At 39.0% G+C, this 27,615-nt stretch overlaps 1 protein-coding gene across 2 annotated transcripts in view; it reads right to left on the minus strand.

Annotated features, from left to right (window-relative positions):
* ADGRD1 (adhesion G protein-coupled receptor D1) overlaps positions 1 to 27,615 on the minus strand; it is a 154,315-nt gene that overhangs the window by 11,006 nt on the left and 115,694 nt on the right. For both annotated transcript variants that reach the window (XM_040576901.1, XM_040576900.1), the window contains 3 exons: positions 25,952 to 26,018; positions 24,979 to 25,045; positions 16,851 to 16,942 (listed from right to left, as the gene is read on the minus strand). In XM_040576901.1, the coding sequence (XP_040432835.1) occupies positions 16,851 to 16,942; positions 24,979 to 25,045; positions 25,952 to 26,018 (226 nt within the window). The remainder of the gene's footprint in view (positions 1 to 16,850; positions 16,943 to 24,978; positions 25,046 to 25,951; positions 26,019 to 27,615) is intronic.

Here is a 27,615-nt window from a genome sequence, read left to right on the forward strand (position 1 = left end):
CCTCACTTACCAACCAATTTGCTCTGCATAATGCGTGTGAGTGATGTCAAGAGCAGGTGGGTTTTGTTGTTGCTGTTTTTGTAGTTTTTTTGTTTGTTTTCTTGTAGTTTTTGTTCGTTTGTTTTAAACAAAATTAATCTCTGAGCTCTGCTAGACATCTCAATCTGATGGGTAGAGCTGTGCTCTCAGACAGGGCAGACACGGATTTTAGTTCTGTGCTCCTGCAAATACACATGCACCTTTTTCTCCTCCTACATTTTTTTTGGCTATACAGACAACAAGGCTGATTGCACAAGGAATGTTTTCTAATTAGCACAAACACAGACTCTAGCCTAATTGCAGATGATTTCTAGGAACTACTATAACAAATTAAAAAAAAAATAGTCACTGGTAAGTGCAGATGTGCAGACAGAAAATGAGTCCTTTAAATTGCCATTTCCTATCGGTAAAGTGGAGGCGATGATACTTGCCCTTTCACAGCAATGTTGTGAAGAAGAACGTTTACAGACACTGCAGACCATTAATTTCTGGTGGGTGCTATTTATAAGCCAGGGAAGATGCTAGCAATAAATAAATAAATAAATAAATAAATCTAGGCTGTAACAGCAACTAAATCCAGATTGATCTTTATCACGTGAGCGAGAAGGGGGAGAGAGTTCCTCCTTTTCTGTTATGTGTCACGTCCAACATCCAGGCCTCTCACCACAGACCCTCAAAAGAAGGCAGGTGCTGCTAAAGCAGGGGCATTTCTCCGAAGTCTTCCCAAAAGCTAAAGCTGCCTTAGCATCCTGTACATCTGATAAATAAGAAAGGCTCCTCCTTCTGAATTCCCAGCCTATAACCTTGGACTCGATGTAGGATTTGAGGCAATCTTGGTCTCCTTGCTCAGTCGGCGGCAGTTGTGGAGGGAGCACTGGCCCTCTCCTACGTGCTGTCCTGCAGCCTTTCCCAAGACCCATTGTCTTTTTCTCACTGTGGCTGTCAGTGGTTGGAGGAGTTGTCCTTGCAGCTAGGTACAAGCCCTCTCCTTCAAACAGATAGAGAAGGTTAAGCTCTGACCTTTTGCGGGACAGGTGGGATGAGGCCCTGTTCACTGGCTAGGCCAGTCAATAGAGCATTTGTCCAGAAAACAGGAGGTCTGGGCTCAGATTGCTCTCCTGCCCTTCCCATTTTTTCCAGAGGAACATTTTGACTCCCTGCTTGATGCTCATTCTCTCCTATTGAACCTGTTCTGCTTGTATTGAATAATTAAATATTCACTGGGTCAGAGAGATTAGTTGTGAGGCACTCACCCGAGAGAGAAGAGTCCTACATAATCCTTGCTTTATTAATATTTCCTATTTTATATTAAATATTCAGTGAAGCAGGGACTGAAATTCAAGTCTCCCTTCAAAGCCTCATCAAGCCTGACAAAAAGAGAGGCATGACCAGAAATGGAGGTACCACAGGAATTTCAATGCTGAGAAGGCAATCCCAGGGGCTGGCAGCATTGACTTTTGACTTCAGCCCCTAAGGATTTAGAAATCCATGCCTTCCTAAGGCCTCCCACAGATCAAATCCCACATCATCTCCATCACATCATGATCTTAAAATTGGAAAAGACAAATAATACTTCCCAAAGAAAGTCACAAGCACGTAACTAAAACACGTCCTTCCCCTTGTCTTTAACTCAAGCCATGGACGGAATATGGAAAATTAAAACGTAATGTCAATGCAAGCTGGATCTTCATGGGTGAGGATTTCCCCAGGAGAACTGTACTTGCAGAGGGATTTTTCCAATCTGTTAAAAATCACTTTCTTCAATATTTTTTGACACTAACTCCCTCATTGTGCTGCTGCTGAGACAGCATTCTCTGCTTCTTGATCCCAGGAGCAAGGCTAAAGCTAATTTTCCAATGAACTTTGCCATTGAGTCATCAAAGAAAATAGTAAGTGCTTATTCTCAAAGCAGAAGAGTGTTCCACATCCAGCCAAGGAGTATTTAGAATTTATTCTGGGACAGGAGATAAAGATACTACCTGCACTGTGAGTCTTTGCGCCATGGGATACCCAGTAGTACATGTATTCATTCCCAAGAGACACCCAAAAGCTCCTCTGTTCTTGGTGCAGACACTCATTTATTAAAAGGTGACTGGGAGTTGTGGCTAGTGAGTCTTGTTGCTTTAATCATCAAAACTCTGCATTTGTGTCTGTCTGTGGTGCCCTTCATGTTCTGTTTCTATTGAAGCATCACGCGAACCTCAGGAAGAACCCCAGTGTAACTGAGGATATATTTTCTCTTTTCCCCATAATAACCTCTAAAATAACGAGCAGAATAAATATTTGCAGTTAGATGATTGTTTAAGATCTGCTAAGTACCATCACATGCTAGCAATTATACAATCCTTTTGCATACAAGCATTTACAATAAATTGGCCATCAATGGTCTTTTCTTCTTTTTTAACTAAATAGAGTAAGGGGCTGTTTATTCCAGTCATATGTTAATTTTTTGGGGAAAAAAAAAAAAAAAAAGTCTGCTGAAAAAGCTTTTTGTGAGACTCCAATACTCAGTGACAGGAGAAAAAAGTTCCCAGCAGATGGTATTGATGGCCATGGCCAGAAGACAAAATAATCAAATTCTCAGAAACCCATGTGGAAAATGACAGCAGTTTAAAAGAAAAAGGAAAAGAGCAGGTCCTGACCCTTACAATTGTCTAGATTTATTAATTTCTTGAACACAAACTATTCATTTCCATAGCTCTTGCAGTGTTTGGTTCTTTCTTGAAAGCTGATTCTGGAATTACTTTGGAGAAAGCAAGAGAGAACAAAAAGAAAACATTACATGCTTTCACTTCAGGGGTTCTTTAATAATCACAAAAGCAGATTGGGGTGTCTGGACGGACTAATTTGTTGTTTTAAAAAGAAAGCAAATTGTAATGTTTTAATGGGCCAGGCCTTTTTTATATTGCATGTCATCATTAAGGGAGGGTTTGTTTCCAGAAGTAAAATAGCGCTCTTATGTTTTCAGCTTGCACCTTACAGAGCAAGCACTCAGTAAAAGAGCAGCATTTTGTCTCACAACCAGAAAACAAAAACTGTGCAGGAGGATTTGTTTATAGCACATACAGTTAGCAATGAGCTAGTCCTGGGCTGAAAAGGGCTATGGAATTATTTGGTGGTAGAACAGATGAACAACAGATATCAAATAATTAATTGACAAAATATGACCATAAAGTTCGTTATAGGAGCATCATATTAATAGGATAATCCGACCTTGGCTGCTCTGGAGGTTCTGCATATGGGAAAACAGATGTTCCTTCAGATACTCCCCTTTCTCTAATGTGGACCTAGTGCCTAGCTCTGCATTGGACTCAGCCCAGGAGAAGGAATTTGTTACGACAGCTTATTCCCAGAAAACTCATTACCTGTCTCTTCCAAGGACAAGGCAATGGAAATGTCCCAAAGGGCTAGATGCCTGTGGGTGCCAGATGGACTGGGCTACATGTCATCTACTCTTTTCTCCAACATTTGCACCTAATAATTTCTTTCACTGCAGTCTCCATTGTCTTAGCCATTTTCAAAGCTCCCAGTGCAGGACTTCTTCCATCTGATGACAGCTTTCTGTATAGCCTGTCCCTGGGTATTCCCAGCATGAGGAACTACATTAGCCCAATGCTAACTATTTTTAATTGGCTAAATCTCCACAAGTCATCTTGAAACAATATACTGAAATTAGTCTTATTGCGCGATTTACAACCATCTGAATCTTTTTTATAGTCCTTATATCATGCAGCGCAAATCTTTGTTTTCCCGGCAGTAAACCAAGATGACAGACCCAGTGCTAATAAAGAGGGATTGTCAAATTACAGAAGTTATGAAAAGAACCTCATAGTGTTCAACTTTCCTTATATAACAGAGATTTGATGGAACTATTCACATGACTGGAATACTGATGTGAAAGGGCATGGTTTGTTCAGAAGGGACACGCAGGGAAAAAGAAAGGGTGTATCAAAAATGTAGATCTGCTCAGAGAGCCAGAAAATATAGGCAGACAGACCTTTCAAAAATCTCTGTGTAAAAATAAAGGGAAAAGAAATGGGAATAGTATGGCAGCATAACATCTATTTTGGCTTGCCAAACCCTGGGGATAACGCAGATAGGGCCTTTTTTTCCTAAACAGTTCAAGAGTTGTCTAAAGCATAAGATTAGGTGTTAGCATGGAGCTAGCTTGATTTAATTAATGATATTGTTAATGAAATGTAAAGTTTATAAAACCGTTTTGTTTTGTTTTATTTTGGTAAAACTGCAGGCAGTGATGTAATCCCATTGCAGTTGTTTTTCTTTTTGCTCTGCAGTGTCAAACCAGCAACACTATATGTTAAAAATATAGATTGCCCCCTATTTTGTGCTTGGTACTGGTGATGCCTGAGCTGGAACATCGTACTTTGGTTTGGATATCATTCTTCAAGAAAAGTGTGGTCTTTCTGGAAAGACTCTGGAAGCAAGCAACAAAAATGATCGGTAGGCTAGAAAGCTTTGCCTGACAAAAGTGTCCTAAAAAGGGTCTCAGGTTTTGAAGTTTGCTTCAGCAGGGAGAGCTCCCAGCTCCAGCACCCACTGGAGAAGGACAGACTCCAATTTGTCCTTTTTTTAGCTGCCCGTGTAGAAATGTCAAGCTTCTTAAGAGAAGCTAATAGGGAAAAACTTCTGAACCAGCTACACCCTGAAGAGACTCAACTTTCTATCACTGGAGGCTTTTTACCAATATAAGCAATTGTGTTTTACACACTACTCAAAGTGGTCAGAAGCAATTACACAGCCAGTTACCGCTTTTTAGCTGACAAGTGGCAACAAACCTCACAGCTTGGTAGTTTTGTGTACCTGTGAATGCCCAAAGAAAGCTGCCTCAAGGACACGAGTTTATTGGAAATCTGTAGATTTGGTGAATATTTCTGGCTCTTAGCTTGAAGTCAGTGGGGCTTCATTTAGGATGACAGAGTAACAATCACATCAGCCCATACACAGGATTTCTGTAGAATAATAACATTCATCCCCCTGAGGATCTGAACTCTGAAAATGATCTCTTGACCTAAATGGCATCAGTGACCCTTAATTATGCAATGATATCAACAGAAAGATCATTCTTCCATTTCCATGGTAACGGTACCAGCGAGCAGCAAAGCTGTCAAGGTCAGGCATATAAACTGAGAAAGAAAAGTAATTTTCTGTGTAATGGTTCATACGAGCTTTAACTGCAGTACTGGCAAATAAATAGCCATATACTTGCTTGATCGCCTGTCTCAAATGTACATAAGGGGGAAAAAAAGAATTGCCGGCATACAACCACGATTGTGCTGCCTTGCTGCCTGGTTTCTGAAAACTGCTTGCTAGTGACTGTTGCTTCGGAGGATAACACAAAATGCAGAAAAGCATTCAGCTGTGCAACGCTGTAATGTGAGGAACTCAACTTCTTATTAAATTGGTTTTAAAGAAACTGGGTAACATATGGCTTTTATCATGTCTATCAAAGTTAATGTCATAGCTGATGCTGTATTACTTACAAAAAAGCCCAGGAAGAGGTCAGAAAAATTCCTACAAAATATTTTCTAGTTTGTTGAAATCAAAATGTTTTACTAACGGGCTGGATTCACACCTCCTCCAAAGACCTACCTGCAAATGGAAAAACTAGAAAACTGTGCGTACTTCCATACTAGCATTCAGGCTGTCTTGTGCCACCCATCTGAGGTATTTTGCAGAAGGTTTGCAGGCTGATGGCCGGCTGGCCCATGGTCCCCATGGAAGCAGACGGCCATGGGGACCTGCCCCAATGCCAGTGCTTGTGTCTGAGGCTCTCTTGGCTTTTGGGAACTGTCTCAAGCTTTAGTAAGAAGCTGCAGTATTGAGTACAGTTGCGATCACATATACATTATGAAATTGAAAAGTAGACTGTGCTTTTTTTTTTTCCTTTTTTTTTTTTTTTTCTAATTTCTGAGCTTTTTAGTCTGTTGATGATTTGCCAATTCTCTTGGTCTGTGCAGGGGGCTCAGACAACAGCTAATGACAAGCTCTTTTATGGTGCTCCATATGTATTTATGTCTGCCTATTGCTGCTTATTTTTTTGAACAAGCAATCTGATGATTGCTATCTCTAGTCATATGAGAACAGCCAAGGCCTCATTGTTCTATTACCATATTCTGATGTTCCTTAGTTTTTTAATATCTTTATTAAAATTATGCAACTAACTTGGGAGTTCTGCTGGAGAAGGTACGTTAGACTCACGGGATAATAAGCACTATAAAATTAAAGAACATGGTTCTTCATGGGGCGATTACCTTTGACAATCTGGGAAATCACTATTCCTGATGTACTCATGCTTTCAATTATCATCTGACTTAACTACTTTTTTGATTATTTCTAATATTGTTCCAATTGAAAGGTGTGTATTTTTTTAATTCAGTTTCTTCCACTTAAATGTACATTTCTGCCTCACATCTTTTTCAAGAGAAAAGAATTGGGTATAATTCCAATATCTATTTCCAAAACACCTGTAACGTATCTGTGGTTAATGGAATTTTATTACTTACCTAAGGACAGTATCTTAAAATTTGAAAAGACTTCTGATTCTAAAATAAGACCTTTTCTTTATTGGATTTACCCATATTTTTCATTTATTTTATTTACTTTGTGAGAGCATTGTCGGGAAAATATGTAAATCACACTTAGCTAAGACCTGTGTCAGACTGGGTAGTGATTTACATGGTTGCCTAGAGCTCTGCACAAGGTGCATGTTTAAATAAGCATTTACTTTATGCGATCGTATAACTATAATATTTGTCTTATTATTCTGCATAAAGCTGACACAGAATTCTAGGATTATAAATTGGACCAAGGACGTAAATGCAGAAGTTCAAGAAAACTCTTGCAGTTATTGCTATTCATGGTGAACTGTACCATTTCATGATGAACAACCAGCATTTAATTGTTACTCTGGTACCAGCCATAATGCAATGACTCATGCAGCACCATCCTCCTGCTGCTGTTATTTTCATGGCTTAAAATCAGATGTTAAAGGACTGAAATCTAAAAGCAATTAGGGCATTTTGAAAACAAAACAAACAAACAAGAAAGTGCACTCCAAAGCTCTTTTTCAGTGATGATTTTCAAAAGGTAACATTTTCTGTTATTGCAAATCTAACAGGCAGCAGGGTCCAAATCCATAGCAGTACAAAGAGGAGTTAAACCCCACTGAAGTCCTTAGACTCATCATGTCTCTTCAGAGACATGACTTACAAAGCTGACAGAGCATGGGAAAAAAGACAGAAAGAGGAAGAGAACAAATAAAAGAGAGAGAAAAAATTAAATAAATAAGCAATTTGTAACTAAGGTCACACAGCAAGTCACCAGGAGGCTTGTGTCCTTAGCATACAAGGAAGTGCCCTGCAAACTATTCTGCTTGTAAATAGCAATGCTCTGGAGGGGGAAAAAAAAAAAAAAAAAAAAGCATTTAAAAATGAACAGCTGTTCAAGTAGGCTCCTGGAGCACGTTTATAGATATCAGTGTTTCCAGAAGATTCATTCATGCAAAGCAGTTACAATAGTTTACTAATGACTGATATGCCAGAAAGATTCTTTTAACTACAATAATGGCAGTTTCCATCAAGAAAATTGAGTTTCTAAACCTGGGAGGGAATTTGCACTGGTGCATTAGGTCCTTTGAAAGCAGCAAGCGATTTACAAATGAGACGATTGGCTAGCCACTGATCCTTTCCATCGGATGAAAAAAATCTGTAAAAGCATCGGAAGATTTGCCAGTAAGGCAGCACGAGCATCTTCAGTTAATGAAAAATAAAGCACACACTCGATGCTACCAGCTGAACATGTACAGAATTTAAGGTAAAGCTATGAGTAAGTCAAATGTTAAGGTAAAGTAATGTGTTATTCTTCAGACATTTTGGGGGAAACAGAACAAAACCAAACCAGCTGCATTGTTCCCATATGCCGCAATATCATATCACTAGCAGCATCTTTGACCCAACTCCCGTGAATGCTGGCACCATGTACACTGCAAAGACTCATCAGGAACAACGCAACCTTAGGCATGGGGCCAGCCCAAAGTTATGTTCTCATTAAATGCCGTATAAATCCCAAGTTGACTTAAGGAGGCTCCATCTTGGTGTAGTGTAGCCTCAAGCTCCTGCAGAGAACAGCTTTCACCTGCAGCAACTGCTCTTAACATCTACCAGGGACTGATAGGGTGGGATCAGGGGATTTATTCAGTCATGGATCAATAAGCACAACACAGTTTTCTAGATACTGAAGATGAGGAATAGCTGACCAATGTCCTGGTATGACACTTTCCTTCATACCCTTCCCTTCCATTACTGATTCTGTTGTGCTCAGAGCTAAGTTTCATCACAGGGATTTAATAACTAAGTTTTAATAAACCTCATTCTATCCTGACATTCAGCTATGAAAACAAACATGCCTAAGCATCCGCAATGAAAAGTCTTATATCTTTATACTCAGAAAATCCAGTACCTCTTAAATATCAAGTTTTCCTAGTATCCTTTGTACCTAGAGGAGTACATTATGGACCCTGTTATATAAAACAATTTACACAGCCTCCAAGACTCATTTGTCTTTCACTCAACTACTTTTAGATCCAGTGAGTTGAAGGTATTAAAACTGGAGAAAAAAATCAGAAAGAAATATGTGCTAGCTGTCCCAAAAATGAAAGTCACCCAATGGATTATAGTAGAGATTTCTTACAGTGTCTCAAGCCACATGAGGCAGGGTAGAGCCATAGCTGCTATTTATCTTTTGCTGATGTTGTTGTGCCACGTGTGTTATCCACAAGGAATTTACACTAGAAATGCCCAAACCAACCCCCTTTTCAATCAATGTGCATAGGCATCCCCACCACCTTCATCCCAAAAACCTTTAAAGCAGTTTCAGAGAGGGCAAATAGAATTAGTTGTTTGATACTTCCTGAACTTGTGTTAGTGTTGGGCACTTCAGAAATCCCAACCTTATACAGAGAAACCTAGTGCTAACACTCCCCTGCCAGGGGATTGGTGGTACAGACATTAGGGACAGAGAAGGTGTGAATTTAACCATTTTTGTAAGTGTTAACATTGTATCTTTACTACCCTTCCTAATACAGAAAGAAAGGAGCACACAAGGATCAGAATTGCTTGCTGCTTTGGAGCCCACAATCAGCAGGCCTCGCTCACCCTTGCGCAGTAAATCCTTTTTAAGGAGAAAAGACAGAAGGAAACCAATTCCCACAAAGGATAATCTTGGCTCGGAAGAAGACAACCAAGAAAAAATAAGCTGTGAAAGGACTCACAATATCATCTTTTCCAGCTCGGCCACAAGACAGGATCATTTGTCACTCCTGGCACTAGGATTAGCCATGACAGACATTTGCGCAACCACTTCTGAAAGCCATTCAAAGACACAAACAGCAGCTCCAGGTGATCAACTCAGAGTAGCTTTGCTACTCTGCTCCCATTATTGGAAGCTAAAAGATGCTTAATTTTTTCCTCAGCTTAAGATTCTCTCTATTTGTCCCTTTTACTGTGCTCTTGGAGAACAGCCTCCCCTCTGCAGCGATGTTTTATGTACTTCTAAGCTTTCACTACCCCTCCTGAAATGTGCCTGAAATGCACCTGAGCTATCACACAGCCAGGAGCTTCTCTCCAGTGCCCCGATTCTTAGCATCTGCGGTAAAACAAGCACTACCATTACTGTCATTATGGTTACAAAAAGGTTAGCACTTCCTGGTTAATACTCTCATTGCCAGCATTCAAACCCATGTATTTTCAGTCTGAAACTCAGAATCTAATAGGGAGATACCCAAATGGCATTTGTATTTGTCATATTCAATGAGCCAAAAATTTAATTTTTATTGAGGACATTATCATTGGCAGTAGTACTTCAGCTCTCTAATTGTCATTGCTTAATACTTTCCTTTTAATTATTTCCTTTATTGCCAGTCCCCCTCCTCCTTCCAAGAGCTTCCATGAGGTACATCGCTCATGGTATTTGAAGCCCTATTCAATGAACAGGATTTCTTACACACAGTTAGAAACTGTCAAGAAAAAGAATTGCTGAAGGCAGATTTGACTTGCCAGGCTGCTCTTTCTAACTGATGGCTCTCCTTCAGCAAATGGGAAAAGCTCGTTTCTCTTTCAACAGAGCACACAGAAGCAGGGGCTCCATGTCTCCGAGGGCTGCGGCTGCAGCATCTGCCAGCAAGGCACAGAACAGATTTTCTAGTGCTACGGATCTTGAATCCCTGTGGACTTTCAGAAGAGCTTGACTGCAGATTGTAACTTGTTCCTAACCCTTGAAGGCAGGTGGGGAGAGAAAAAGAAATTCTCTAATGGTATCGCAAAGGGGTGGAATTTAGTCACATAGGGAGGTTATGGTAGGAGACCTCTCAGGAGAGCTTCAAGTAAGTGTCGTGATTGACAAGTGCATCCTGTGAAAATGAACAGCTGGAAATAATTCTCAGAAAAAGAAGTCTTTGCACTGCAAATGACATGAAACAGGCACTGAATCACAAGAACAAAATGCAATACACAGTACCTTGCAGAATAAAGGCTTATGTTAAAAGCACCGAAGTTAGCAGCTCTAACTTGGAAGAGTGCTATCCGAGACAAAAGGTGACTGGGCTGAAAGGCAGGCACTATGTTTATAAACAAAGTAAAATACTGATTTAGAGTCATGGCATGGAATGGATCATTGATTAAATGGATGAGCAATTTGCCACTGTGCATTTGGTGTGCTGCTGGAATATAATAGATGGCTTTGCAAAGTGCTTTGGAACGGTCAATTACACATTTAAACCATACAGATGTCTGCAGCGTCATGAGCTGTTGGAAGACAGCCCTCATGTATTTGTATCTGTCAAAGGGAAAATCTTTCAGTACAACTTTCCCCCCCCCCCCCCCCCCCCCCCCCAAATTACCAAAGGAAGTAACAGACTTGCATTAAACCCATGTACCCAGATTTCAGTTTCATCCAGAGTGGTTTAAGCTACATTCAAAAATGCAGTATGAGCTAACACAACGTACATGACTTGCTTGCCCTGTTGAGCTTTTCTTGACGCCCTGTGTTGCTCTCATGCACCACAGCTACTGTCATTTGTTCCATTTTTCAGTCATTAATTTAACTAAACAGAGGAAGTGTTATTCCTTCCCTCGACAGAGAATTCAGAGACTGTTTCATTATTTTACTGAGTGAGGATCAGGCTTTTGAGGGATGAGGGAAATGAGTAAAATGAAAGAAAGAATAGGGTAAAAAGCTAAGAAATATTTCTAATTATGTTGTAATTGCTTTCTCTGTAGGGATTATGATAGCTATCACTTCTGGTTCACTGCCTTCTGAAGTGTACACTTTATAAAAATGATACAGATTTTTCCAACTCATTGGGCCATTTCAGAGCAAGCAGTGAGAAAGTATTGAGTAAGACTTGGAGTTAGCAATTTATTCAAGAAAAAGTTAATGAAATTCTGTCTCTTCTGGACAATACAGTGCAAAAGTGAACTAGCTGCGAAAGCACAGTGATATGGTTAAGCATGATAACTTTGATTCTAGACTAAAATGGCTATTACTGCCACAGAGACATGCTTTGCATTCTTCTGCTGTTACAGTTTCTAATAATCTTACTGCAAATCTAAGGTCTATGAAAATTGTATTATACTTTAACCCTTGTAATTCAGTAGCCAGGTAACTCAGGTAATCAAACAACCTACTTGTGATGGACTTAACCAAGGAAGAGTTCTTCTCTTGGGTAATAAAATGTGCACTTATTTAAAACGCTGTCACATAAGACATCTTTTCTCACTGTAACAGAGAAGTAACTTCCCAAGTAAACACAGCAACGAGGCTTTGAAGGGGTAGAGCAGTAAGACAAAAGCTAACTAAATAGTTGTTAGCCAGAGTAAATGAGTGCACTAAGAGAGGAATTAAGATTTTAAATGCAGCAGGAATAAGTTAAAAAAAAAAAAAAAAAAAGAGTTCAAATGGTCCATAACTCAAAAAAGTAATCGTGTCTCTTCAAGCACGTGAGCAATTCCATTAAACTAATCTGCTTTAATTGCATTAAGCTCAGAAAGACTACTCATATGTTTAAACTCAAACACAAGATTAATTATTTCCTTAAATGGAAGTCAAGAAGCCCAGTCAAGAAGAATGGATAGTGCAAACAAATATGTATATGCATTTAAATTTTTCAAGATATTTGATTCAGCATTCTATAAAGTAAAACATTCAAATTAGCTTTTCGGTGGAAAATGTGTTCCCTGGATGCAAAAAAATCTCAGAAAGCTGAATCTGAATTAGTAGATGAAATTATTTTGCTGAGAGTCAATAGCTAATCAGCTAATAAAATGTTCAAATATAATCAATCTATCACAACTAAGTGTAACAGCTCATATTCTATACATTTGTGTTCAATGTGCTTCAGAAAACAGTGTAAAAAGCATGTTCTTAAGTCAATTCAAAAAAGAAATAGGAGCTCATCATAATTCCTTGCTCATCTCTTACCAGCAAACTATTCTTGCAGAGTTGAAGTTTCACATGCTAAAAAAGTGACCATTCACACACACACACAAATCCTACAACAACGAACTATTTACTGTCCAAACTGTCACAGGAGTCTATTAGGCATCAATTAGCATCTGATCGTATACTGGTTAATTAATGAAATTGTTTTTTCCTTATTTTTTTTTAATGTATGTATCATAAACTTAACTCTTTTATGTTTTTTTTCTTTTCTTCAATTTACCCTATATTCTATGTTAGGGATATTGGGGGTATTATTACTTTCTTTAAAAAATAAATAACAACAAAAAAAGGCATGTCCACACCTGTCTATATCTCTGAAACTAAAATAAAATGGTCAGGAAGATGCCATCTGATATCTTCATTACAAGAAGCAACATCTGAAGCTGAAAAGGTCAACCAGTCCATAATGTATTGCACTTTATTCTGGGCAGAATGTGAATTGGGCAGATGATGAATTAATTAATTTTATGATAAAAAGGAAATGTTGTTAACACCTTCCTATTCTGTTTTGGCTTTTAAGCACAAAGTTTGGTGGACACTGCCTTCAGAGCTGAGCACCAGCTCACCCTGGTGCATGTTCTGTAGCCACATTTGAGTCAGCATTTGAGAGGACCTGTTGCCATATGGAAAATCAGGAACAATTACTCTAAATAATTACATCAGTTTATTGCTGTCTGTTGCCAAGAGAAACAAGCCCTTGTTGGTAATATCCACCAGCGTTGCCAAGTAACTTAATCTTTAGGGAAACCAAATACGCTCCAGCACTAGCACTTCTCTAACAATAAATATCCTTTCTAACTGGTATCATCATGGCTCATAACTGCATCTTTATTCTGACAATTTGCTAAGGTAATCTCTGCTCGGTTTGGGGCTGACAGCCTCAGAGGTGTGAGTTATCACACCTAACTTGAGAGTGCACAGGGGCGGTGTCTGAGCAGGAGCTGGGCAATCTAGGCTTCCCTTGGGTTCACTGGGGAGAAATCAGAACTTTTAGGGCAAGCAGCTTGAACAGACGAGATGAATTGCACAGCAGAAGCACCTGGTTATCCATCCATCAGGGAGTGCAGGTGGAGGAGGAGGTGTCTGCTTCGCTGAGCTCTAAAGCTTGGGGACATGAGCCCAGGTCAGGCGCTCTCCCACCGAGTCTGCCAGCAGGAGTGGAAGTCAGTTCTCGTCGGGGTGATTAAACTCTTCCTTTGGCAGGAAAGCCTGGCAAGAGGTGAGCCTGATGATGGGCCTGTTCTGTAAAACCTGGAGGCTTGGATTTTCAGACCTCTATGCCTACGACTGCTGAATGTTTGAACTCAACAGCTGCTGCAGGGGTGAGGTCTGTTACATGCTTGAAGGCAGCTACAAATATTGGCCTGAGTCACCAAGGAGAGGCAGCTGGCACCTCTCTCGCACTCCTGTCACAGGCACTTTAGTCAGTCTCCAGCCAGTTTTGCTATTCCTTTCAGTTCATTACCACTTGTAACCTTCAAAACCCCACTGTTTAAGTACTATCATCTAAATCATTGCAGACAGAAACTTAGTGTTTCTTATTGTGCTTTCCACTCAAATTTCATTCCAGCTTGAAAATAATGCATTGAAATCTCTCCTATTTTTTCCCCTAACAACTTTATTAGATCGAGCAGGTTTCCCCTGCATAGCTCCTTGCACTGCATTTCTCATTTTCTTTATTCTGTCTTTTGCATTCTGAGACCATGAACACAGCTGTAAAATATCCCCTTCTGCTCTATGAAACACTTCACTACAGCAAAGAACTACAATATGGTGACAATGTGGTTTCTTGTCTCACCAAAATCACTTTGTGCCATTTAAAGTTAGATGTGTTTCCAAGAAGTGCTTGATAAATTCTTTCTAACATATTCCCAGTTTTCCCCATAGCTGATGTCAAACAAACGGCACTATCCAGATGGATGCCTGACAGGCCCTTTATTTAAGGCTCGTCTTACACAAAGCAGTCTGTGGTCTTCAGTGATTTCTCCCTAAGCCAATTGCACTTGTTGATTCAAAAACTACCTTGTAGCCCTTGCTGACAGCGACTTGACAGAAACTACAGAGCTTATTGTGTTTTTCTGATTTCTCCCTGCTCCCTGTCACTGATTCATTTTGCTGTGCTTATTCACTCTCACATGTTAACAACCTCTGATATACATCTAGGAGTCTTTAGTGGTTGGAGGCATTTTCTTCTTGCTATGAAAAACATTTCGTAAGCAGCTGTCAGAACAGAAACCGCTTTTGTTTTGTTCTCTTCCTTTTTGGAAAACAGTACAATGGCCAGACGATTTCACACTAGACACATAAACTTCTCACCTGTATAAAGAGTACCGAGGACAAGAAATCTAGTGTTATAAAGCCTGAATGTTTGATTTTATTCAACAGATAGGCCAGTTACTTCTCCATGACATTCTCTGTACATGAAACTCAGCCTGCCTCACTGCCATATTGAATCAGGTTATAAACACTCTTTAGGATCAGATTTGGACAGCTATTTATGTCGTTCTCGTTTCAGATTTCTTCTGAGGACCTATTTCTGTAATGACATCTACAGAAAAATAGATATTCTGTATACTTTACATACTTTTAGTTATATTTTATTGAATTAATTTATTTCTATCAGGAAAGATGATCTATCAAACCTATTCCTGCTTAACAATTAATTCCATGATCATTTTCCTATATATCTTCTTGTTATTTATTATTTTTCTCTACTACCATCATTATTATTAGGTTAAAACCTAAAACCATGCTTTATAAATACTAGGTACACAACTCACATTTTTACTATAGAGCTCCACCATTCCCAATCTATAGCTGATAATATTTATACCAGGAGTATATACTCCCAATTAAATGCATTTTGTCTTACTCCTAGCTCAACCATCCTTAAACTGGATGCTTTAAAAAAAATAATATATATATATATACATATATATATAGTAGCATGCAGGGTACACCCTGTGTTGAATCAACTCTTCTCTATAATACAAGTAAGGAAATATCTAAGTACATAGAGATATCAGTGTAGCTATTTATGGAGTTTGTTCCCTTATTTCCTAATTCTAATAATGGATACAAATTGGCATTGACAATATACAGTTATTTGCTTCCTAAGGTTCTATATTTCCTTTGTATTTCTGAAGGTCACAAGGACTCAGCCAAACCTGAAACAGTAATTTTAATTCCAAGTCTTTTCATTTCACTACTATATAATTATCTTATAGATTTTTGTGTAGACTTATTTACTGTTTTTCTTTTCCTGTTGGATAAGTATGCAGTAACTAAACTAACTTCAATTAGGTAACTGTCACCAATATTGAAACCTTAATGGCATTTTAAAAATTACATTAGTAATCGAAGCATAAAAATGATTCTTTATGACACCATTTCAGAGCAGAGGTACCAAAGCTTATCATACAATAGTCTTTGACTCAGAAATATTAAACACAGACCATTGTCACATTTTTATTCTGAGTTACACACTCCTTGAGTTATATACAGTACATTATATGTTTGGACTAAAATGTCTTTAGGAGATACAAGATGCAAAATGGAATATTCAGCACTTTAGGTTCAATATATTGTTATCTTCTTAGTTACCCATACATAATCCTATAAATTTTTTAGAAATCAGAACTTGTCCTTGTGTATTCAGATGCAGTGATGTGTCTACATTAACTTTCCCCTCTAGTGCTGATACCATAGAATTTAAAAGCTGATGCACTCTCAAAGAGGCCAATATCCCTAGAGGCTCAAAGCACCTTGATATAAAGACACACTTGAATTTAAGAACACATTTAAATCCAGCATAAGTCTCTGTGCTTTGCATTATCAAGAGAGTCTTAAAGATAAGCATATGCCTAAATATTTTGCTGAACTGGGGCTAGAAACAAGGTTTATCCTCTGGAAGAGTGGAATAGTTGCAATACCCATGTACAGATTAATCATGCTCTGGGGGATTTATATTTGAAAATAGCAGGAAGAGGAAAGTCTCCATTAATAAAAAGGAAAATCATGACTCAGTAAATGCTGGAAACTATAATAAGCAAGAAAACACTTTAGCTCACAGTGAACCATAGGCTTCATCCTATGCAGCATATGGCTTTTGTAAAATATATTAACTGGCTGCATTCAAGAGAATGATATGTTGCCTTCAACTTCATTTGCTTTTTACTAAAGCGGAATGATATCAGTGTTCTGGGAGAAGTCCATGATTCATGTCCCTAAGATATGACATTGCTAGTGTGGGATTATTAACTTGTTATAACAGAATTTGAATATGAAAAACTTACTTGAAGGCATTGGCATCTCCGTGGACCTTATAGTTGTCTGCACTGATTCTTGAGATAACTCTTGTGACAGCGATGAGAATACCAATATTGACCTGAAGAAGAAGAAGGTACAAGACTTGGTCAGGAAATCAAATACCAAATGCGTCAGAGATGCAAACTGCCCTGAGTGTACTGTGTGTACCGTGCAAATGAACAGAAAATAGGAATTTTGCTTGTCGTATTTATTTGGCAAAAGAGGTTTCCAACTTTGGACTGATATAGTCCGACTTCCATTGTGAGTGGATTTCTCTGTTCCGAAAGTGGGTAGCTCTTCCACCTTGTGTGATTTTTCCCTTTCGGAACAGCTTACCTCTTTAGGATAAGGCTGGACAGAAACATTGATTCACAACTGAAGTGCTCAGGATCCCTACTCTACAAATAAATACCCTAGTATCTACCAGCAGCTGCCAAATTAGACAAGAACTTCAGTGAACAGCACTATATGTCTGTGTGATCTTTGTTTTTTTGTTTGCATGTGCACAGGCTTCAGAAAACACTTCTCTCAGACTTATAGCCTTCACAGTGTGTAATTCATGTTTCTTACCAAAATCTGCTTGCAATTTAAGCATGAGATTATCTTAAACCAGCAATGAGGAAAATATATTAAGCCTGAACTCTTCTCTTCAAAAGCTCTACCCTTTTTTATGTCAGGCCCAGCAGAAACATCAATAAAATGAAAAGAACTCCCACCAGAAATCTAGGAAATCTTGAAAAGAGTAACACTGAAAGGTGCAACAAAAGAAAGTTTGCTCTGGAGTCACAGGTGAAGAAGTAAAGAAAACTTCATCATTTTACAGAGATGTGGCAAAGACTGTCTGGTTTTGCAGAGACCTTGGGTTTAAAGAAAAAAAGAGAGGGGGAGAATGTGAAGGTGAAAGACATATTTCCCCTTTTCTGTCCAAAGTTACACATCAGCTACAAAGCTGATATTTAGCATCAAGTTAAGAACAAGGGAAGAACAAAGCAGCCTTGAACTAAAGAACATAAAAAAAAGAATTCAATATAGTACTATTGCTTAGTTAAAACTCAACAATCGTAATCTATTTTAACATAAATATTACAATTTTGGTTGAGCTAAAGAATATTTAAACTTGGTAATAATCATTCTCATGCCATTTTTCAGATCTTACAATTCTTTAAATTTTCGATTCCTAAGGGTAGCTCATCACCTACTGTAAAAGATAAGGATAGCTGTGATAGTTCATTTCTGCCACAGCTTTTTAGCCCATCCAAAGAATTCTCTGTGGAACCAAAAAACTTTTCAATTACAAGTGTACTCGTTCAATTGGTTTTACAGAGATTAATAAGAGATGAAATTCAATGGTCTTGGGACCATTTTCCCTATTCCCACCAAATCATATATAGAAAATATTTTTAAGGCAGTAACAAGCATTCCTGAAAAACCCATTGATGTGCTAAATATGTGCGTTGACTGAAGGAGCAAATGATGAATGTGAACAAGTTACATTTCTCTTATTTCTCCTCCCAACTCTCCAATTTTCTGCTGTATGTCCACCAAACAATCATCTTCAATGCAGCTTTTCATGAGAATTTCACAGGAAATGCCTCTCTATACCCTTCACTTCTTTCCTGACATATTATCTTTCATCAGCCTTGTTTAGTCTTTTATCTAAAATATCGGTTTCCTCTACTGACATTTCCTTGCAGATGTCTCAGAGACAGCACAAGTTCATCTTGGCACAGTTGCTGCACGGACCCTTTTTCTGATAACTGGAAACAGCATGCTCCTGCCAACCTCAGAAGCACTTAACTCCAGCTCTTTATTCCATTCCTAATTCTTTTTAGTCAGATTTTCCTAGATTTTACTTTCTGCATAGCATTTTAAAAAATATGCAGATTATGCATATGCAATGTCTTTTAAAATACTAAGAAAATAAATTGCAGTGAAATCAAGACTCCTCATTCCTTACATTCTGAATTCTCTACATCTTACCGAAGTCAATGAAAGTTATAAATAATAAGCACCAACAAAGGAATACTCAGAATCTTGCAAACTTTCACTCAGACTGGACATGAACCCTAGGATGTGGTCATCAGAACACCACAAGATAGTCTCCAAGGACACAGAAACATATGGTTTGCTGAAGCACAAATTCAGTATTTTTAGGTGAACTATGATTTTTTATATATATATATAAAAATGAGATTGGAAATTAATTTCCTTTATATTTTGTTGTAATTTAAAAAGACCTTGAGCACCTCCTCTTGTGCAGCCAGTGTAATCATACCTTGTCCAGGCTGCTTTAGTTACATGTTTATAAGATGAGAAGGAAGGACTGCGATCTGTCTGCTGATAAAGATAAGGTACTTGTAAAATTAGCAACCAGCCCTTACACTCAAGTCCCAAAGTTCTATGTTTAAATTTCCTAAACCACTTGAAAATTTTTGTTTAGGTATTTTGAGAAATTAGAGTAATCTCTTGCAGCCTAAATAAACAGATTAGCTATGAATGTCTTCTTTTGTTAATGTTTCAGTAATCAAAGCATGGAGGTATTTCCACTGTCCTTGTAATGGGAAACCAAAATATAGCCACTGACTTGCTCCTCTAGTGATTTTTTGGCATCTGAAATAAATACTTAGCCAATGACTTTAATAGAGGAATGCTTAGTTGATGAAACACTCATTATGTTTTAGCATATATCAGAATGTTCAAAGTAGGAGAATAAACATTTAGATAAAAGAACTGTATATAGCTCATATTTCTTACTTTTCTGAAAGGCCAGATTGCCTGACAGTTGCAGTTATTTTGCCTTAAAAGTACACAAGAACATAGATTATTTTTTTTCTTGTAGGCACTGACCACACTTTATTTTTCAAAAAAATATGGCTAATAACAATAGCATGTTTCCTAACTCACAGGACTCCTTTCAAGGCAGCTGGTCCGACCTCAGGCACTTGCAGCTCTGCAAAATCTGCAGGAGCTGCCAGTTCCCCTTATGGTAGGCTTGAGGCAAAGCCCACCAGAGCCCATGGAAAGGTTCCAGTGACATCAGGGAGCTCTGGCTTACGCTGGGACAACTTCACCTGACTAAAAATTGTCAGATCAGGTGGAGAGTTAAATACACAAAAAGAACCTCTTTCAATATGAATACTTCTTATCAAAATTTATTTGGATTAGATTTTTGGACATGGAAAAACACACAGAGCATGAGCCAAACTTTGTTTTCTTGACCATACAGCCCTGCTTAGAGGAGCAGAGATGTGAAAAAAATTAAAAAGGTCTGAACTGCAAGAACTGTCTACAATTGTAACACCTAATTCTATAGCCTTTTGTCAACTGACCCAGTAGGATTTCTCAAGGGTCTCCCTGAAAGAGCAGAATGAATACAGCTATCAGGGACATTTGCCACAGAGGTGCAGAAATGCATCTTTAATTCCAGGTTAGGTTGGTTAGCTTTTCAAAGAGGTGCTCTGCTGTCTTTGAGTTTTTTACAAAGCTGGAATAGAAATAGTGAGACAAATTCTTTCCCTCACTTATTCTTTTGCAGGGTTTTCACCCAGCTTTCGTCCAAGTCTCCTGAGATTTTTGTTTCTTTAGTGCAGTGCAGAAATCCCCTGAGCAAAACCCTCTGATGTGGTGTGTTGCATCCTAGCCAAGAAGAGGCTTGGCAGCACAGAGGGAAAAAAATGGATAAAACATATTGCCTTAATTAAATCCATTGACCAGTTTTCCTCTAAAACCACAAACTATTTTAAGCTCCACTTCAATTTTGGGCAATGGTACAGGGAGTTATAACTGGCTCTTCCAATCTGAGGTTTAACATACTCTCCAATGGTGCGAGTTAATTTTATCCTAATCATGACATCACTGGTAGCACACCAACCCTCCAAGCTGTTGGAGTTGCAGCCCATTGCTAGGTCACATCGTTATGCATTTCCATACACAAAGAGTCAATTAAATTAGAATGATGTTCAAAACTGGGGGAATGGTTTTGGAAAGCCTGATGCCACTCCCAGCTATCCCAGACCAATTACAGACTGAATAGACTACACTGAGTTATTTCGGATTTCTTGTGCATGACTTCATGTTAATGCATACAACATTGCTCCAATCAGAGCTGAATAGCAAAGCAAACCTTTGAGGCTCGAAAGAAAATAGACAAGAAAATAAATACTAAATAAAAGATGGGACAGATACTTGACTTCTACTTTTTTTTCTGATACTAATCCCTCATTTTTAAATTCTTATTATCTGTCCCATCACTCTAAAAAGCATTTCATGATTTCCTGTTCATTAGCTGATAAGAAATTTAATTTTAAAATAATGCATAAATTCAATTTTAAAATAGTAAAATCACTCATAACCAAGTGCTAATAAGAAAAATAGAGAAACTTTGCTGCTGCGATCTGTGCATTTGTGCTCTATTCCACCACAGCACTTAAGTATGTACTTGATTTCAATGCCTGAAGAATCCTACTGTTTCAATACCTTCAAATGTTATGGGCCAAATCCGTCACCTCTTCCATGATGAATGATGTCTAATAAAGGACGCAAATTGCCACTTTTAAATCAGTGGGCCTACCTGCAGGGTAAAATACTATTCAACATACAAAATTAGCTTAATTCTGCACAGGTACATGAAGGTATAAATAAATACCACCAGGCCAATGGAACTTACTAAACCAGGTATGAGCAGCAGGTATAAAGGGAGCAAATCTTTTTCTGTATATTTAATATTCATAAACATGTATCAGTTGAAGCCAGTGATAACAGGTTCAGCCTGGGATCCAAATTCATGCAGCCCCATCTGAAGACACTGGTTACAAAGCTGGTGTCCCCACAGCACAGAATTGCTTTAGCAGTATGCTAATTACAATCATTTAGCTCCATAAAAATGCTGTTTATTAGAAGGTCTTGTGAAAAAGCACCAGGAAAATAACAACTTACAGGGAAAACAATAGAAGAAACTTGCCACTACAGCCCAATCTTCCCCCCACAATGGATTGTTCCCTGTCTGTAGCACACCCACTGCTATGTGTACACAGATGCTTTCAGCAGAATTTCCTTAATTCTGCCATATCTATGGAAACACACCAAAGTAGCAGATGGTTGATAACAAACAAAGCCTTCTGCCAGAAGCTTTTACTGTCTTGTTCCAAAAATTCAGGTGCTTTGTCAGGTTTTGTTTTTGCTTTTTTTTTTTTTTCTTTGAAGACATGTTTTCCCAAGGCCAACATTGGCTGAGATGAGGTTCATTTCCAAATTAATTGCAACAATTTTCTTGCGAAGTTGCTGTATGAGATTTGGGTGTTGTGGCTGGGAACAGGGGAGTTGGGGCTGGAGAGTGATCCTTAAACCTTAAGGTGTGGGTAGAAGCCAAAACACCTACACGTAGAAGGATCTATTTCTTTCCTCAAACCCCAAGGAAAAAAAGCACTTTTGGTATGGGAATCCATATAGGGCTGGGAGGTTCTGTGAATTACTCCCCAGAAAAGTATGTGTGAGTATTTTTTCCCAGTCACACTCCTACCACATCACCCTGTTTTAAGGCTCCGTGATGTCTGTAGCGACTGTGAGGCTGGGGCAGGACAAAGTAGACCGAGTCTGCCTAGTCTTGAGGGAGTGGGAGTTGAAAGGAGCAGTTCCCCTGTTTTCTGCACGGCATAATCCTTTTACTTGGCAGAGGGAAACTGGATGAGAGTAGTCAAAAATTGCTTTTTGAGGCTTATTTTCAGAGCTAAACACTGGTTCAAACAAGTAGTGGCTAATTTTCTATTTAAAGAGCCCAGGCACACATGCATGCACAAAATAGTGTTTAGCCTTGTTATTTCCCTATAGGCGCTAACATATTTTTCAGCTAGCATATTCAATGCCCAGAGAAAATAATTTGTCAGCCAGCTTGCTGCTATTTTGGGCAGAGCTGGGTTTAGGCTATTTAACAAATTGCTCTACACGGATCAACCTTGTGAGCTCATTCTTTCTCTTTCGCAAAATATTTGTATCCCTACAAGAATATAACTTGAGCTGCACAAATAATATATCTGAGATCCAGACGGTTAAACCCGTACTTTCATAGCAAGCAGCTACACATACAATTTGTTAAAGGCTGTGCTCACTCAGGTGAGTAAGTGCTTCACTATCTAGCATGTTTTGATTAATACTATCTTTGAACAGCAGCTGGGAGAGATTTGATTTTGCTGGTTGCATCTCATTTCCTCCTTTGCTGCTGAACAATGGCCAGAAAGCAAGCGCTAATGTGAGAAGGAGATGTTCAAATATTATGGTATTGTAGTTGCTGTCCAATCATCAATATCTACGTATCTTTGAATATAAGCTTACAGAAGGTCAAAGGTACAGGCCAACAAGAAATTAAGCTTGCTGGAACAAAGTCCAGAGCTGTTTAGCCAACTCTAATCCAATGATAAGTGTTTCTTATTTACATGTATATGATTTCACTTAGGTTAAAAAATAAATAAATAAAAATCTGCCCTTATTGCACAGCGACTCTCCAGTGTTGCCATTAATCATTCGATTAAAATGCTAACATGAGGTAATTTCTGCCACATCGATATAGCAACTGTTTTCATTGTTTTTATATATGTTTATACAACCTAGTTTTTCAGAGGCTGTATCTTGGGTGAAAGACGCTGGGCTGTGAGAGCTGCTGATTTTGCTGTCTCAAGGCAAATGTTAGGGTGTCAACTCGGCTGCAGCACAAAATTGCCTGTGATGGCACAGGTCAGCCAAGGAGCCACCTCCTGCTTCCTGAATGGTTACAGAGACGTGCAGTGGCAAACACAAGTGCTCAGTGCACTTCTATATGTATAGTTCTCCTACCTTTCTTTGGCTTGCAGAGATATTTCTGCTAGCAGGATTTGTGGGGTTTCTCTATGCAGAGAAATCTGGGGATGTGCCTGTGCTATCTCTCTTGGGGAAGTACAAGGCAGCGTCACTGGCTCCCTTTGATGTTCCTCCATGCAAGTAGTCAGGATCTTATTTTTATCTGACCCTCCTTCAATGCCACAGCAGGCACAGGCTCTGGTCTAGATTTCAGCTCATGCTTCAAATCTAGCAAAGCTTTAAAGGCAGCCTAATTTCTCTAATCAGTGGGTCTATTCTGTGTTCGTGTTGTCACTCTGACATTACAACCTGCAGCAAAAATCACAGACAACCTGATCAATTATAGTATTGGAAACAGTGCTGTAGAGGAATAATCTCCCACTTAATTCCTGCAAAGACCCCTGACTCCTCAAGTAATCATCATGATTAAACCACAACTCGCTGTAATTTAATGTGTGGCCATAATTAAACTGCTGTGGAACATTTATGTCTCAGCATCGCAGCCGCAAACCTGCAGGCTCCCTGGAGAGATGACATCCATTGTAGCTGACAGAGGTGTCTGCAGCAGCACCTGATCCCCTGCCAACCTGCCTTAGCCCTGCCTCAATCAGCTGGACAAACTGCCGCACCCAACGTCGAATTCCCAATACGGAGGAAGAGCACAAAGTCCTCATCACTGTAAGAAGGCAGACGTGGAGGCTGCTTGTTACCTTCCCCAGAGCTTGCCCGAGGGGTGGCAGCTCATGCTGCTGTTTAAACCCATTCCTGCCAGCTGCTGGCTGCTTGCAATCCCTGCTGACCATCATCTTCACTGAGGGCACTCAGCTTTCCCTGAAAAAAGTGAGCTCTGCACAAGCAACAGCTTCAAATACCAGTGGGATGGAATCAGCTTTTCAACTTCTACAGGTGTATGTGAAACACAAACCACTGAGCTTCTTTCGGGGGTCTTTCCGAGATCTAGTATACCCCCCAAGATTACTCAGTTCTGGGCAGATATTAATGGCCCCAACAGGGCTTTTACAAAAGAAGGCTGCCCCAGCATTTTAGGTTGCATTTTAATTTTGGAATAGTGAAAAGAATAGGGTGAGAATTAATATGTATCAACCAATACACAACCTAGTAAAACACAAAAATTGGAGCAGGAACAAAACAATTCTGGACCATTCACCTCTGTCATTCAGTAAGTTTCACTGGCCTGGCACAAAGACTGACACCAGACCTCCAGCTGAGCTCTGCTGGGTGGCTGACATCCATCCAATATGAAACAGGAGCCGTGGGTTTACCTACCAGAATTACAAACAATGCCGGTGCCACGAAAGCCCAGATTGCTCCATTCTGTAGTGAAAGCCAGCAGCTGCAGAGAAAAATAGAATGATTTTAGGTGAAACACATGGTCATTTAATTAGTAATGTTCTTAATTTAAAAAGAGACTAAGAGTGCAAAAAGACTGGTGAATTTTAAAAGCAAGAGACATGATAGAGCATCAATAAGAAGCTCCATTTCCCCTCAGACTCTGAAGCAGGATCTCATTGTGATTTGTGTCTTGTGTAGAGTCAGTGACAGCTATATGCCCCAGCATGCCTTCAAATAGCATTAGGGGTGGAAAGACAGGAAAAAAGGAAAGATTTTATTTGCTGTTTGTTGGTCCTGTATCCTGTATCACAGACACTCCTTTCAGTGTTGTGAGCACTGTCATTGTAGTGAGAGAAAAATGTAAGCCCTTCCTGCTTTGCCTAGCTGGGAATAAGGAAAAAGGCTGGGAAACATGCTGTCAGCTTGATGCTTCTTTCTTACAGTGGTGGGGATATAAACTAGTTTACCGCACACAACAAATAACCCTGTTTCCCAAACTTTCACTTACATAGCAGTAAGATTGAATCCTATGGTATTTTCTCAGATAAATTTGCTTTTCTTTTTCTCACATTGAATTGGACTTTTAAAAATTTTATTTAACAATATCCATTCTAGATCTACAGATGCTTAACTGCAGTTTTCTTCAAAAGATTAAAAATCTTTCATCAAAGATTATTCTCACCTTGTCAGAAATGCTTGAGTCCCTGCTTTACTCTGTGCGTGGGGTGAGCAGAGCTCACACTGAGTGCCCAGCGTAGGAGGCAGCGACCTCTACAAGCAGGCAACCTCCCCTGCTCCTCAGCAGCAAGCTGCAGAACTACAGCCCTGCTAAAAGATCTACACGTTTTCCTCCCTACCACACTTTTCATCGTTATTGTACCTGGAACGAAACCCTTTTCATACTCACTTGTCATTTTCTCCATAGCTGTCTAGGGATGATGTTGCGGAAATTACACAGATCACCAATGGGCACCCTGTGAAAAAACAAAGTTGGAAGCAACATTAGTAACAAAAGTGCAACTTCCAGTAAAACCCTGCAAATTCAGCTAAATTTACATGGACAACAGAACAGCTCAGAGCGATTTTATAATTAAGTCTAACTCAACATCCTTCTGCAGCTTTGTACTACACTGTTTTAATCAATTAATGTTGGATAAACAAAATGACTTTTCAATAAAGCACTAGTTTAACAGGTTAACTGAATTAGTGCTAGTTTCACTGAGAATCAGAGTCCTTTTTCAGCCCTTCTTTTTTTTTTTTTTTTTTTTTAATGTAATTTCTCTCTCTTGCTATTTGAGCAGTGATATCCAGTGGAGCAACATCAAGTTTATTTTTACCACTTTCCCCCAAGTAAATGCACCTTGCTCAAGAATACAGAAACAAACTAGAAAATGGAGATGAGTTTCTCACAGGGGTGCATGACTAGCAGGCAAGAAGATAGAAATGGTGACATTTAGTTGTCTAGAGCATCACACGCAGCAGTGAGAGACAATTATGAATAGAGCAAAGCAAATTAAGATCCCACTCAGATGCCCGACCAAGATTTATTTTAAAATAAATATGTAATAGCCCTGCAAGATTTCCATGCTTAAAGTAGACGTTTCCAGATGGGTTCTGACAGTTCCAGTACGCAGCATCCTCAGAGGTGGAAGAGTGCTTTATGGGATTACAAAGGAATTATACAAAGGCAGATGATTATGGTCCTGCTGCCAGGGGTAGCGGCATGCCGCTGGCCCTCAGCACCGTGATATCCTGTTGTGCCACTTTAGCACAGCTTTCCAGGCCAGGAGCTGGAAAGGAAGCGAGTTTTTTTTTTGCCAACAGTTCTGAACATAGTGCGACATCATACCTTTAAATACTAAATGATTGTCTCTTAATTCCTGTATGATTTAATAAAACGTGAAGGTTTGGGTTTTTATCATCTTATGGAATTTAATAACCAGGTCCCAGACAGAGTATTATACACAATAGCTTGAAGTTTCAATTTTCTTTTAAATTCTTCAGGGTTTCTGCATGAGGCTTATACAAAATTCTCTGACAAGCAATTTCTGCTTAATCTTACTAATTATCCTCATAATCTTGTTAATTATCTTCATAAAATTCTGCAAAACTGTCCTGTAATGGCAGAACTATAATTTTTGGAAGAAGTATTTTGCTCTTTAATGACTGTGGATAGAAACGCCTTATATTCATAAATGAGAAAGGTGCTCAAAACTTAAAAAGCAGCACCTACAGGCATTGCTTAGCTCTTCTACCTTGAAATCCATTCTGCAGGGTGGAGTTTAACAACCCCAGAACTTGATTGTGCTCTCCCATGCTTGTCCAAGTCAGGAATAACCCATTAGAAGCATATTTGTGTAAAAACTAAGCAAAGGCAAGATTTAAGTTTACTATTACATCTGTATATTTAAGAAAGGAAAATCCTATACGTATCTGAACAAAATCAGCAATAATCATATTGAACGGAGCAATTATGCACTGACATAAACCCATCTGCTGAAGTTCTCACTGCCATGGGTATTTGAACTACCCTGGCTCCCAGGTATGCCTGCATCTATGATTCCCAATCAG

The sequence above is a fragment of the Cygnus olor genome, chromosome 17, assembly GCF_009769625.2.
Source record: "Cygnus olor isolate bCygOlo1 chromosome 17, bCygOlo1.pri.v2, whole genome shotgun sequence".
Taxonomy (NCBI): Eukaryota; Metazoa; Chordata; class Aves; order Anseriformes; family Anatidae; genus Cygnus; species Cygnus olor.